Source organism: Artemia sp. Qi Xiang Cuo, chromosome 6 (genome assembly GCF_049724085.1).
Source record: "Artemia sp. Qi Xiang Cuo chromosome 6, ASM4972408v1, whole genome shotgun sequence".
Taxonomy (NCBI): Eukaryota; Metazoa; Arthropoda; class Branchiopoda; order Anostraca; family Artemiidae; genus Artemia; species Artemia sp. Qi Xiang Cuo.
The window spans coordinates 40746239-40762266 of NC_142799.1; the positions used below are offsets into that span (position 1 = coordinate 40746239).

Here is a 16028-nt window from a genome sequence, read left to right on the forward strand (position 1 = left end):
ATCTTAAAACGAGTAAAACTTAAATCTAATATGCAAATCAAGCTTAAAACGAACAAAAATCACTACAAACAAGAGTTTAGATCCTGTCCCCTTCCCTAACGGCAAAAGTTCAAAGCCTATTGCGTCATTGATCTTAAGTTTAAGTAAACTTAGGCCTTTAGGCCTTTACTTTTCTTTGAAAAACTTCTTCATTAGAGATTTTTTTTTAATTAAAGGTCTTAAAGGTTCAACTTGTTCTGGTCCTGGTTATATACCCACCAAGATAGTGAAATTAGTTCTTCCTTCAATTATTTCTCCTTTGACAAAACTTATAAATCTGTCTTTCGAGAATGGAATTTTTTCAGTTCACTTAAGCGATCTCATTTTATGTAATAGTTGACCTAGGAATGGTCCAACTAACTATCGGCCGGTATTTACACTGTCGGTATTTGACAGAATTTCTGGAAGCCTATGCTTTACCAACTTCTTTCCTTTTCATAAGTATAGATTTTTTTTTTTTTCAGTTTGGCTTCCGAGTAAAGCACTCAATAGAGTTTGCTTGTGCAGCCCTTTTAAATTTTCTACATTCGGCTCTTGATTCTGGTCTGATTCCTGCTGCTATATTTTTAGAAGTCCGAAAACATTTTGGTTTCTTGAAACCAAATATTACGGTATAAGAGGGAATGCTGGTGCTTGGTTGGATTTTTTTTTGTCTGGAAGGGCTATTGCCGTAAATCCCCATTTTCACTCACCGTCTCTTTTTGAGTTTGGTGTCCCACAGTTCTCAGTTCTAGATCCAGTGTTGCTCTTAATTTATGTTATTGATCTTTTTTTTACGATTAGGAATAAAAACCAAAAAGTTTGTTGTCCGGTGGGGTCCCCCCAAATCTTTCCATGCTCACAAATGTAGATCTTCCTCAAAGGGTGGCGAAAATCTAGTTACCATCGCTGACGACAGTATCCTTGGCACTACTGTCAGAACGAAACCTGAGATTCGTATTAAGTTGAATGTTTTGTTTGACAGAGTAATTCTGTGGTTCGATGCTAATTACTTAGTATTAAATGTTGCAAAGTCGAGCTTCCTGATTTTCTCGTAAATTTCTCACACCTGTTCCTAACTTTTGAAAATTCATCTTTCAATGCGCTCTCTCACTCAACCTAGTGATCATTATGTTTGGTTCCTGGGTATTCTACTTTATGAGGATTTTTCCTTCTTGTATCGTATTAGTCAAATCAAAACGAGGATATCGAGGAATTTTGGAATTCTTGGAAAGCTCAAACACAAATTTTCCAGGGCCGGAATAATTTTTGCACAGTTTAATTCAATCTTACGTCACTTATTTCCCCACTATATGACAAAGCAAGGAACCTTATACTTGAAACAAATAGTTCTAATAATAAGCCGTTGCTTGATTTTAATTACTTTATCTTTTTTTATGGCTTATCGTCAACTGGCGGCTGATTAATATTTTCTCTTTTTAGTTTGCATTTGTTTTTTTTTATTTTTCTTCTTTTTGTCTCCTATTTGTGTCTTTTGTTTGTTTTTTCTCCCTGTATTCCCGGCCATGGAGCTTTGCGGGGGGGGGGGGGGGTTATATTGGATTTTTTTTTATTAATAAATCTTATCTTAGTTATATTTGCCATAAATGGTTGTAGGCATGCTGTACTGATTGGTGGCATGTATGAATTTTCTAGATGTCTTTTATGTACTTATTCTTATCCGGTACATAAGACTTTATGCAATTATTTTCAATGCTATCGAGTGAGTGGAGGAAAAACGTTTTTATATGGAGGAATTCTATTTTATCGGACTTTAAGTGAATAGATAAATTCTAGAAAATTTCCAGTATCGTTGTGAGTTCTCTCTCTGTCTGTCTGTCTCTCGCTCTCTTTCTCTCTCTCTCTCTCTCTCTATCTATCTCTCTCTCTCTATCTCTCTATCTCTCTCTCTCTCTCTCTCTCTCTCTCTCTCTCTATCTCTCTCTCTCTCTCTCTCTCTCTCTCTCTCTCTCTCTATCTCTCTCTCTCTCTCTCTCTCTCTCTCTCTCTCTCTCTCTCTCTCTCTCTCTCTCTCTCTCTCTCTTTCTCTCTTTCTCTCTTTCTCTATAGAACACAGCCGTTTTTAAGTGTTAATTTTCCCACATTGAACCATATTTATTTGCCTAATGTATAGGATCCATCTTTCATTAGATAGTGTGGAATCATGTGTTCATGGTTTCTGACTCTGTTGCCTTATTATTATTTTTAGGAGAGATGATGCCCATGCCTATGTTTGCGTCGTTAGGAAACCGTGACCAATTACGTGTATTTCAGCGAGCTCCTCATGGGGTAAGAAAGGTGATAGTATCAACTAATGTGGCAGAAACATCGCTGACTATACCTAATATAACTTATGGTATGCTTACTTATATAGAAAAAATTTGCAATATATTCTGTTCATTTCACTATACAAAGTAATATATGCCCCACAACTTAAAGGTTTTTGCTTCATGATTTTTAGTTGAACTTTCTACATACTTACCTCAATGCTAACCACTGAACTTTTAAAATCAATGAACATAAGCTCCTTAGCTACGAATGCCCATAATTGTAATTCGATGTATTTTGGAACATGCGTGGATTATGTTCTGATGTTGCAAAAGTATATATTAAAGCATTCACATAAAAAAAAGCTTTGGGATTCAGGCTTTAAAAAATGTCTCTAAGCTTTGATTTTAAAAAAAAATGAATTAAATTAAGCTATTTGTAATAAATTTGGTTATTAATGCTAATAACGGCTAATATAATAATTTAATTTATATATGCTTACCATTATCGCTATTCCTTTTATTGTAGATTTGAATGCAAGATTCTTCGTAGAACCATGATGATAGTAACAACAAGCAACGTGTATTATTCAAGTCTGCTTCATATGATAATCCGTGTATATGTGCAAACGCACGCATACACACACACACACACACACCTATGTATATTTATTGTGTATATGCACACATACATTAATATATATGTATACCAAAAGGCACTGCAAAAAAAAGCAGAACGTGGGACAGCTATAGAGAGGATAGAGGTCGTTATAAAAATAACTCTAAAAATTATTAGTGTTCTTCGCCAGGTGTTTATTAAGGGTCGAGTCAGGAAAATATTGCCTATTCAGTGATGAAATTCAGAAGGAAAGTGCAAATCATGAAAAAAACTCCAAGAGATTTCCCGTTTTCATCTTCCATACCAACTTAGTTATGCAAAAGCGAAAACCATGTGGGATCCGTTAAACCTAAATAGCGACGAAGACCACACTGCCTTTAAATACCAAACAAACACACTTAGAATCAATAGGGAAAGTTTTCTCAAGACAGTGGAATTCAATTTAGTGGATATTTCGGCTATATATATATATATATATATATATATAAACATCTTACATTAAAATGCGAACTTTAAAACTAAAAATGTTTTTAACATAACTTTTAAAACAGCCCTAACAACAATACTTCCACAAAATTCAAGCAGGACTTATAAATAAAGTTATATGAGATGATAGAATTCTTTCTAACCAAATAAAGTAATGAAATACAAGCTTGCAAAGCTAAGGCTTGCTGCAAAAAAGTAAGATTACTTCCAAAAAAAGCAAGGTTGTTTTAAAAGTTTTAAAAACATTTTTAGTTTTAAAGTTCACATTTTAGTGTAAGTTTATATATATATATATATATATATATATATATATATATATATATATATATATATATATATTTGTTGGTGTTATAATTGGACATAGGGCCGGAATATCCACTGAATTGAATTCTACTGTCTTGAGAAAATGTTCCCTATTGTTTCTAAATGTGTTTGTTTGATTCGTTAAATCCATCCGAGTAGCCCAGGGTTGAAAAGTATGTCCAAGTTCTAATAATGAAAACTAAATTAAAAGATGAACACTGATGAGTCTTCTCATCAATAAGTATAACCATTAGTATAATATTGTGTTTGTGTCTTGACTTGTTACTGTTGCTATTAATTTTATCACGAATGTGGGTTTAATTTTCTCATTGGGCAATGATTGAAGTAACAACAAGAAATTTCTATTAGGTATGCGTGCTTTACATGGCAATATGCTAATAAACAGCATAACATAAAACTGGTCTCAAATGTGAAAATAAAAATAGGATCGAGATTTCTCCCTGGATTGCGGAGCTCAGTTTTTTTTTATATTATCCCGATGGATGCTTACATCCTTGCACTTAAGAGTCCTTGGTGAGAACATAGATCGCCGCCGAGAGTCACTTGGATTATATGAAAACGTCACACGATTAATACCGTCTGCTTCAACATTCGTGAGAAATACTGACAGAAAAATAAAACTGATACCAAATACCAAAGAAAAAATCTTTTAAAGAGTGAAATTTCGATGTAAAATGAAAATTTCATCCAAAATTTTATAACTTTATTTTTATTTTTTATACCATAGAAAGGAAACATGTACACATACAAAAACGTGTCGAAGAGATGAAAAATATTAAAAGACAATGCCCAAAAAAAGGCAGAATGTATATGTGAAGCAGTAATTCAGTGCCTAAAATAGATTCCATTGCATGTTTAAGTCTTGTTATTTATCCATAAGTTTTTGTTAACCTTAAAAAGGAAACATGTAAACATACAAAATGCAAATTTTTAGAACCTGATAATATTTCAATGATTTTTTTTTTGGGTATAATCAGACATCCAATGTGTATTGTATTATGCAGTGAAAAGGCCAAAGACGTTTTGGGTGAAAGCCTGACAAAAAACTTTCCTGGGTGCTTTAGCTCGGTCCCCAAGTTGTGAGACAAAACATCTAAAGCATCGCGTCATAGTTTTCAGATTGGCTGATGCTAGATGTATCGCACCGACACAATCAACTATATGAAGTAGTATTTGTATTTCTAATTGTCTAAAAAAATACTTTTTCTGCAGCTATATGCATATGGCAACCCTCAAAAACTACTTAATAGGTATGTCATTGCTATCAACTGACGATATATAAAAAATAAATACTCTTTTTTCCCAAGTTTTTAATATCCTCAGCCCTCTTACTTTGTGTTGTGATAATACCTGGCCAACTTGCCTTAAAATTAAGATCCTTCTCAAGTAATTTAAATCCTCTTTTTGAAACTCATAAAGATTCAGGCAAAATTCTACCTTCATAGTTTCAAATGCTGCTGAATAAAATTTATGTTCCTGGCGTTTGTTTGGTAAAAATGGGACATCCCATGACATGCTTATATAGGAAAACAAGATGTTATTTTTTTTTCAGTTCCATATCAGGTCATTGCTATCAACTGACGATATATAAAAAATAAATACTCTTTTTTCCCAAGTTTTTAATATCCTCAGCCCTCTTACTTTGTGTTGTGATAATACCTGGCCAACTTGCCTTAAAATTAAGATCCTTCTCAAGTAATTTAAATCCTCTTTTTGAAACTCATAAAGATTCAGGCAAAATTCTACCTTCATAGTTTCAAATGCTGCTGAATAAAATTTATGTTCCTGGCGTTTGTTTGGTAAAAATGGGACATCCCATGACATGCTTATATAGGAAAACAAGATGTTATTTTTTTTTCAGTAAGATTGGGGACTCCATTGACTCAGTGCTGAAATTTCTTTTGGCTGGATTATTGGATAATTACCAGCTGTAGAGGTAGCTATCCAGCAAGGCTGTATAACACTTTTTTGGCCAATCATTATCGTTTACTTTTAATCAGTGACTCCCTCCTCCCTTGAAAAATAGATTAATAGACCCCTCCTCCTTTCTTTCTGGATCAAAATCTTAGGTACGGCCCTCCTAGCAAATTCAAAAGATAAGAATTATGCAGAAACTGTGTTATTTCACAGTTCCAGAAAACACAGATCCAGAAACTGTGTTGTATAAGGCGAGAAACGGTCAGTTCGTGCCAAAAACTATTTCCCTTCTATCTTCCTCTATACTAATTGGTTCTATACTAAATAATCCTAACTAACTATTTCTATATTCTACTATCTATACTACTTTTGTTCTAACTAATCCCTTCTGTAGTAATTTCCCTTCTTGTCTTTTTCCAGTTGTTGATTCTGGTTTTATGAAGCTACGCTGCTACGACCCAGAAACAAGGATGGATTCTCTTGGAGTAGTTCCTGTATCAAAAGCGTCGGCAACACAACGGGCAGGTAGAGCAGGACGAACACGCAGGGGAAAGGTTTTCAGGTTAGCTTACACTGACTTTTTGCTTCTTTTTTTGCAATCAGATGAAATACTTTTCAAAATTTCTGATAAAGTTTGAATGAATAGTCTGTGTTCAACTACAAGCCAATGTCTGCGCCTAACTGTATTTTATGTTTTAGCCATTTTCAAATGCAGCAAAGAAAATTAATTTTATTGCGCGAATGTGAAGTTTGCACAATTGTTTAGCTGTGGCTCAGTTATGCAGAATGTATTTAGTTTAAGGGTAGATTTAATCCCCTGATATGCGCCATACGAAAATTTAAGAACAGGCCAAGAAAAATGCAAGGTAAAAAAAATGGAATAAGAATGTTCTGTCTTCATGCTATCTATAAGTTATTTCAGTTTTTAAATTAAAGATATCATCTGTGTAAATTATTTAAATAATAGGAGTGTTAGATCTGATTAAATATTCAAAAAATTAGACTGTTGGAAAGAAGTCAAAATTTGATAATTATAGTAAGAATCTAGTCCCTTTCTGGTTTTAGCCATTTCTAAAATCTAGGCATGTTATTCTTTTTCGTTGTTTTTTCTAAGTCGGGGTAAGTTATTGGGATTTAATCATTTTCATTACTAAGAGCGTTAAACTTAGAAAGACATTTCTAAGTTGACATTTAAAGTTGACATTTCTAAGCTGACATTTAATTCAAACTTTAGTTTTACTTGTTAGTTTCTCTCACCTTTGTTCAGATTTTAGTGTTTTTCAAGAATTGTCAAACAGCTCATGGTAACAAACTGTAAGTAAGGAGTGACGCTTCTCAATAGTAACCGTAACTAAAAAAAATGGAATTTTGATACCGATAGATGTATCAAAAGAATTGGCTTATTATGCTTATTCCAAATATATAAGTTTCATTAGTTTTAGTGCTACACATCAAAGGCTAAGAGCCTAAGAGCATTTGTCTGATTTTCCAAAAAGGGGGAAAACACCTCCTAAAAATCGAAGAGTCTTAATGAAAATCACACCATCAGATTCAGCGTATGAAAGAACCTTTTTTCAAAGGTTTCAACCTTCTATGCCAAAGTTTTGAATTTTCTATTTTTTGCCGGAAGGAAGATTATGGATGTGTGTTTATTTGTTTGCTGTTTTTTCTTTTTGTTTTTTTTCCAGGGGTGATCGTGTCAACCCTGGGGTCCTAAAATATTAGATGAGGGCTCATTCTAATGGATATTAAAAGTTCTAGTGCCCTTTTTAAGTGACCAAAAAGATCGGAGGGCAACTAGGCCCCCTCTCCGCCCTTTTTTCCCCAAAATCGTCCGATAATAATTTTGAGATACCCATTTTGTTCGTCATAATTGAAAGTAGCAATAACTCTGCCTTTGGATATTACTAGACCCCCCCCCCTCCGTTGTCCCACGGGAGATGCCTTTAAGTTATAAAATTTGCCCATTGTTTACGCATAGTATTTGTTATTGGGCCATATAAATGTATGCATACTTTTTGTGGTGGGGGGGGGTGAATTTTCTGCTGGGAGGTTTTCCACGGAAGAACTTTCTAGGGGGCTATTTTGTTAGGGGAAATTTTACACTGGGGAAATTTGCCAGGATTCCTATTCAAAATTATTTTGTAATTCTTGCTTTCTCTTTTCCGTCTCAGTTTTACACGTGGGTTTGTTAAGGGTAGTTGTCCATGGTTAATTTTCATCGAGATTGAATTGTCTAGAGAATATTTCCGTGGGGATGGGGATTTCTCCATGGAGATAGGACCAGATTTCTTGGCATTATTTAAAAAACGATCAGAAATCAAATAAAAAAACAATTTTTGTAATTGTTTGTAATTGTAATTTATGTATGTATATTTTTCCTCCAAATTGGCTCTGTATTTTTTTGGGAAAATTGGTATCTTCAAATCGTGTCAAAAATAAAAATGAAGAGCTAAGACACGGGGGTTAGAAGATATGCGTTTCAAAAATGAAAATGAAGAGCAAAGACAAACGCGGTTAGAAGACATGTGGTCCCGAGCATTTGAGCGAGTCAAAAATGAAAATGATAAGCAAAGCCACACTCGGTTAGAAGAAAAGCGGCGGCGTATCAAAATGAAGAGCAAAGACACACGCGGTTAAAAGACATGCGATACCGAGTATGTAAGCAAATCAATGAAAATCAACCTGGACAGCGAGAATCAAAACATGTCGACGTTGAAAATGATAGCGATGATGTTTGGGTTTGGGATTTTGACATTGATAAGGTTATCATCGCCTGCCATATCTTAGTTAAAAGACAAAGATTCGGCGATATGTATTTCATAATGTATATATATATATATATATATATATATATATATATATATATATATATATATATATATATATATATATATATATATATATATATATATATATATATATATATTTATATATATATATATATATATATATATATATATATATATATATATATATATATTTATTTATTTATTTATGTATTTTTTCTCGAAAGCGGGTCCATATTTTTTGGGAAAAATTGATAATTTGGGATATTCTCGCATAGAAAAACAATCTAGATAGGTCAGAAGTCTGAGAAAATTCGTTAAGAGTATTAATTTTGGTTTTTGCAAATGACGTCATGTACTATGTTAGTATATCATGTAAGCATTTCTTATGACATCATATAAGCATTTTTTTTATATGCATAAATAAGATTGTTGAGTTTTCAGCGCATCAATTATTTATATTATATAATGTCTGTTGAAAGGCCAAATAAACGAAAATTTGCACCATCAATTGCGACAACACCAATGCGGGCAGCTAAAGCAAGAGCCATTGCTAAATTGTCTTAACTATTGATCATGATTCCTCAGGATCGAATCCATAATCCAGTTAAAATTGATGATCTTATTTCAGCTGAAATTCCAAATTCCAACGGTCCATTATTAAGAGAATTAGTCTTAAAGTAGATGATTCATAATCCGTATGGGAATTTAAATGCAAATGCGAGTTGTATGATTAATAAAAATGGAAAATTCCAGTGCCGCTTTGTTTTTATAAAGCAACACAATTCAGGCAGGTTATATGCCGATGTTGAAAAATCAAAGTATCGACGTCGTCATTATTCTAAATTAGACTAAAGGAACACAGAAGATTTTGCCTGTGGCCGGGCTGTTTATTGAAAAAGATCTCAGAAATCGCTAAATTATTCTTGATAAGCGGCGTGTCACCACATTTAATCCCCACAGGATTAAAAAATATCAATGCCACATAAAGGTAGAATATGTAGGGAATACAGGTCCGGTAAAGTATCTATATAAATACATCTACAGGGAACATGATTGTGCTCCATTAAAAATTCTGCAAGGAAAACAGCTTGAAATTGTTGTCAATATTTTACAGGCTGCCAATGTTCCTAATTATTTTGGGAAAGAATTTTTTTTCATAGATGGAGCAGGTGGTACCGGTAAAACATTTTTGTTTATAAAATCTTGTATCACATTTGTGTGGAAAAAATTACAAAGTACAATGTATGGTCTATACAGGAATAGTAGCGACTTTGTTGCCATTTGAACTAACAACACACAAGACCTTCGGCTTGAAAGTTCTACTTTCCTCAGATTCTGTTTCATGTATTATACCGGGTTCAAGCAGAGGTTTAGAATTAGCTCAAGTAGATGTTTTCCTAGATAAATTCCACTCGCTACGTGATTAAGCTTACAGGTTTAAACGCAACCAGTTCTATAACGTCAGTAGGAAGGCCCAAAAAAAGAAAATTTTCAATTATTTCAAATGATGATTCGATATTTTGACAAGGGATTACAACAAGTGAAAAACCTAAAAAAAGAAAACCAAAAGTTTCAAGCTTAGTACATATCGTTGTTAGAAATCGGACTAGCTTCAATAATCAAATGTTTTTGAAAAGACAACAGTATGAAAAGACGTTAAATTGCTTAAAGAGTAAAAAACTGGTAATGGCAAAAAAAAATTATATATATTTTAACAAGGGATTACAACAATTCAAAAACCTTAAAAAAAGCAAAAGTTTGAAGCTTAGTACATATCGTTGTTAGAAATCGGACTTGCTATAATAATCAAATATCTTTGAAAAGACTGATTATGAAAAAACATTAAATTGCGTAAAGAGCAAAAGCTGCAAAAATATATATATATATTTTAACAAGGGATTACAGCAATTCAAAAACTTAAAAAAAAAGCAAAACAAAAGTTTGAAGCTTAGTAGATATCGTTGTTAGAAATCGGACTAGCTTTAATAATCAAATATCTGTGAAAAGAAACAGTATGAAAAGACATTAAATTGCGTAAAGAGCATAATACTGGTAATTACAAAAATATTTGTATATATTTTAACAAGGGACTATAACAATTTAAGAACCTTAAAAAGAAAACAATAAGTTTGAAGCTTAATGGATAACTTTGTTAGAAATCAGACTTGCTTTAATATTCAAATATATTTGAAAAGACTGCAATATGAAAAGGCAGTAAATTGTCGCAAATTTTTTGGGGTTAGAAGGCAAGCGACAATGAGAATCCATATATAGAAGCCTGCCTCTGGCCGAATGCCGGGGCCCGGTACTATAAACACTATCTTTATAAACGAGGAATAATTGTGTTTTTTGTTGTTTTTTTTTTTTTTTTCTCGAAAACGCCTCCATATTTTTTCGGGATAATTTGTATCCTGGGATATTCTGGCCTAAAAAAAAGATCTAGATAGGTAAGAAGTTTGAGAAACTTCGCTAAGAGCCCTAATTTTGGGGGGGAAATATTTATCTAAATGACGTCATATTTAATAATACATTCGAAAAAGTGGTTGTATCGTTTTAAGTCTCTATGATGCAGGCAAAATTACACAAGAAACAAATGATTGACAAGATATATGGAAGCTGCAAAAATTTTTAAAGTGTTTCATCAAAAATGACAATTGTGTAATTGAGTCTAGAGAAATACCTGAAAATTTTAAAAGTTTCATTTTCTGTTAGGTTAAATCCACTTATAGCATAAAACGAGAGATACATCAGAAAAAAATCAGTAAGCTTACTGTTTTCAACGCAACAAAATGAACTTAATGAAATCGAATTACCAGAATTACATGAAACATTACAAAAGGAATGAAACATTACAAAAGGAACATTGCTCAGTATTAAATACCAAGTGTAATTAGTCTGTTTACAAAAGGCGTTTTAAGTAGTTTCATAATGCCTAGAGGACAAATGAACAACCTATACCTAACAAGGGATTACAAAAATTCAAACACCTTAAAAAAGAAAAAAAAAGAAATTTTAGACCCTCGCATAGCTGCTTTTCAAAATTACTCGGATGATTATTGGTTTTGGAAAGTTGATAGAAAGAAATGTTCTGTCAACAGTAAAAGAACAATTGATAAATATATAAAAAAAAATTAGTACTTATGGGTTATGATCGTTATTTTTTTTGTGTGTATGTGTGTATTAACTCAATTTTAGACAATATCCTTGTGAATGTATACCGTAATTTTTGAGCACAAGACAACGAGATATTGGACATTATATTCATCCGTCTTCCAGATAGCTTAATAACTAGATGGCGACGAAGACTTAGTTGAACTTCCCTGAAGTAATGATGTTAGGACTGTTTTGAAAATATTTTAGTTCTAAAGATTGTATTTTAATGTGAGTTCTTTTATATATTTTTTCATTTGTTTGGCTGAGGACGTTGATAGAGTCGGAATATTTATTTAAATTTGCATTTCACTGTCTTATAAAAAAAAAATTCCCTATTGTTATACTTGTTGTTTATGAGCATAATAAGTTATTCAAGTAAAAAAATGTGGAGAAAAAAGAAGGAAAAATGGCCTTTGTCTAATATCTGAGCAAATGAAAGAAGATATCTCCAGTTTGGTTTTCATTTGTGATGAATTACACAATTTGGACTCTAAATTGTTTCATAGTAAATCCTTATCAGAAAACTATATCATGGTAATGCAATGAGCTATTAGTATTAGTAGTAGTAGAAGTAGCAGTAATAGTGTACGCACAGTAACCTTTTGATGGCTACATATTACCACTGCTACGAATACGTCGTCGCTTGAATTTGCCTGAGGCTGAAACACCTATGAACGCTACTCGTCACTGTTACCATGTTTAGGGAGTCTGATTTACCATCTCAAATCTCCAAGAAATCCCCAAAAATTTTGAGTTGTTGTTTTTTAATTTTATCCCAACCTAAGTCCCATTGTAATATCGGCTACACAGCTAAGCTTTAACTTTGTTTGAAAACTATATGTTTCTAACTTTATGCCAGTTACATTTGCTCATTTCCCAGTTTCCAGAATAACAAAAAATAGTTTACCTTACATTTTCTTTATAGACTGTACACAGAAGAATCTTTTCACTCTTTGTTAAATAGCATACCTCCGGAAATGCAAAGGACTGACATTAGTCAAGTTGTTCTACAGTTAAATGCCCTTGGGATGAAGAATGTTCTTCGCTTTGATTACTTATCACCACCCCCATCTAAGAACTTGGCTTCTGCTTTGGAGCGTCTTCACGCCCATGGTGCTATTGATGATAGCTGTAATTTAACAATGCCTTTGGGTTTACATCTAGCAGAACTACCTCTTGACCCAAACCTCGGAAAGATGCTTATTAGTTCAGGTTTGTCTTAGTTCCATCTCTTTTCAATTCATTTTAAAAATATTGTCCAGAAAGGAAGTTTTTAGGTGAAAGTAATTAGCCGCATTGAAACGTAAGACAAGGAGAAATAAAATCATAAAATAACTCAGATTTGAAACGAACAGGAATTACTATAAATGGGTAAATGAAACCAAATGAACAGAAATTAAAATGAATATTTACGTCAAACAGAAAGGTAACAGGTACTGATATAGGTGAAGAAATGAACCCTAAAACACACAAAATTTAAGTTGAGTAATCAAATCTAAATTAAAACGAATAAAAATGCTAAACCTTTTAGGTAGATTTGACATATTCATGTGTTGGCCCCCACATCCCCTACCTTTAAACACAAAACATGTAGTCCCCTGGCCTCTTCTCCCACCTCCAAAAGTTGTAGCTTGTCGCCCCCGCAAGTCGCCCTCAAGACGTTTCAGACGCGCCATTTTTATAATCAGGATTGGTGGCTTCTTTCAGTTGACCAACCCCTCTTAGTCAAAATTCAAGGTCCACTTGACCCCCAACATTAGCTGGAAATTTCAGATCTGTCCCCAAAACTGTTCATGAGATAATGCTGATACGCTATTTTGATAACCTGGATAAGTGCGGTTTCTATTGGTGGTACATTGCTGCTTCACTGGGAATAGATTCTAGTCCAACAAGGGCTTATAGTGCCAAACATTTTAAACAGACTGGAGACCAAATCATTAGAACCGTCCCTTCTGCCCTCCTCCCAGCTAAAAAGCGTGTACAACCTGCCCCCTCCCCTTACGCACTCCCTGAAATTATCAGCTTGATCTTCAATGCTGTTCGCAGAATATTGCTGATGCGTCATTTTGATCGCCTGGCAACACGTAAATCCTCGGCATTTACCTTGCTACTTAACCGTGCATAGATTTTAGGTCCTATAGGGGCTTCTAGTATGAAACGTTGGATGGGTCGGAGAAAAAATTGTGCTCTCACTCCTCCACACTCCCCTCCCTCCAATCCCAAAATTTGAACTCCACTTGGTCCTCTAACGTTCCCTGAAAGCTTCAACTTTATGCCTAAGCCATTCCTGAGATGTATCATAAACACTATTTTGATACCTGACACCAAATTCAGTCTGTTCATTTACCTCGCTACTTAGACGTGAATAGATTCTAATTTCAATATTGACTTATAGTACAAAAACCTTTAGATGGATCAGAGACATCATATTTTGAGCCATTCTCTCCCCCTCCCCCACAAAATTGATGTCCCTATGTCGACTCCCACTCTCCCTACATTACCTTAAAGTTTTAACTGCTGTTCCCAAGCCGTTTCCTGGATATTGGAAACACTTTATTTTTATAGCCTGGATATTCATAGTTTATTTAGATTTACCTTTGCTCCCTTTCAATGTCGCCCATTTGATCCCCAAAAATTTGACCCCCATTTGGCCTCCTGAAAGTTTCAACTCGATATCAAAAAAAGCTTCAGCTCGAAACTTTCAACTTGAGATATTGTGGATACCCTATCTCATTAATCTGGGTTCATATACTGTCTTTTAATTTATGTTCCTACTTCACCGTGGATAGATTCTAGTCCCACAAGGGCTTAAGGTGCAAAAAATTTTAGCAGATTCTAGTCAAAATATGTTTAGCTCGTCTTTGCTCCCTCCTCTAAGTTGAAATTCTATGTTTATCTGGCCTTCCTCCGTAAAAACTTCCCCAAAAGTTTCAATTTGTTCTCCCAAGCTGTTCCGAAGGTATTGGACCATTGGCTCGATACGATCATCTCTGGGGAAAACAATTTGGTCAACCTGCCTGAGATTCTAGGCGGGCGTGCCTCTCCAAAAGCTAACACAGAAGTGTTTGTCCAATTGGAGTCATAGCTACTCCCGCCGTTTGCACAAGCCGTTTACCAAAACCCTTGGAAAACTATAGGTCTACCCGTTCACCGGCGAGTCCAGGGGGACTTGTCTCCCATGTGTCAATCCTAAAACACGGTAGTCTGCCTGAGACTCTAAGTGGGCAAGCCTATTCAGTCCCCCTTTTTGCATACAAGTCCAGTTGACATAGTCCGTCATGAGTTAAACCAAAAATCTTGATCATCTCCTACTTCTATGTGTATCTACCTTAGTTCTATCCTAGGATAGATGGATGAATGGATGATAGATAAATATAACAACAAGTGAAAATTACATCATTTCTTATACAATCCTGAAAAAAGCTTATGCCAGCTTTGCCGCCTCTCACTCAGACTACCAATTTGTCTCCAATTGGCCAATGTCTTGATGGCAACTTGATTTTAATTCAAAAATCGGGGGGAAAACATTTTCGGTCCATTTTCTGGGTCTGCAGCTACGATATTTCAAATAACATGGCAGCACGTTGTGGCTTTTCATTTACCTCGCTACTTAGCCATGAATAGACTAAAAGTCCCATTGTGGCTTGACACCCAAAAACATTTAGGTTGACGAGAGACTAAATACATTTAGTCGCTCCCCCAGCACAAAATTTGCAGTTCCCTTTCCTCCTACTTACTTCTCTAACCTTACGTGAAGTTTCAGTTTGTCTCCCGAACGATTCCCGAGATATTGCATGTACGGAGTGTTTGATAGCCTGCATGCACGATGTGTTGTTTTAATTTCGCTGTATCTTATATTTAACATCACAATTCTATGCCCAATTGCAACAGTACTTAAATGTTTCAACTCTATATCCAAAGCCATGTTCTAAACATTCAAGATATGCTAATTGGGTGACTAAGGTACACATAGTACCTTCTGATTTACATCTGGTCCCAATTGCTTCGGTATCCTTAAGGCCCAGGGAAGGAAATATGTAAGTTTTGGGCTGATCAGAAATAATTGTTGGCGCTTCTCGGACCTTTCTTTGGAGGGATGGGGGAGGTAACTGTAAACCCGAACTATATTTTTAAACTAGATTCTTTTTGACCCAATGGCCTAGGGCTGAAAGTTTCAGGTTTATCAGAATAAGTAAGGGCGATTTCCGTCTTTCCAACATCCTTTTCCTCCAAGCCAAATTTGTGGTCACTATAATCCAGGACAATCCTTAGTAGTTTTAAGCAAATGAAAAAAAAGGAGTTTTATATTAGGGCCCACTTGGTCTATGGACTTACGGTTTTTACTTTCTAATTCTTCAGAAAAAAAAGTTTGTTAGTCCTTTTTCAGGCTCCGTTTTCCTCCGAATCAATAATTTTTTTTTTCCCCCGGCCCATTTTCGGTGTTTGTGTTCC

At 34.4% G+C, this 16028-nt stretch overlaps 1 protein-coding gene across 1 annotated transcript in view; it reads left to right on the top strand.

Annotated features, from left to right (window-relative positions):
- LOC148951235 (putative ATP-dependent RNA helicase DHX35) overlaps positions 1 to 16028 on the top strand; it is an 86975-nt gene that overhangs the window by 54925 nt on the left and 16022 nt on the right. The window contains exons 7-9 of the mRNA XM_089090192.1: positions 2228 to 2374; positions 6052 to 6193; positions 12502 to 12788. Of these exons, the coding sequence (XP_088946318.1) occupies positions 2228 to 2374; positions 6052 to 6193; positions 12502 to 12788 (576 nt within the window). The remainder of the gene's footprint in view (positions 1 to 2227; positions 2375 to 6051; positions 6194 to 12501; positions 12789 to 16028) is intronic.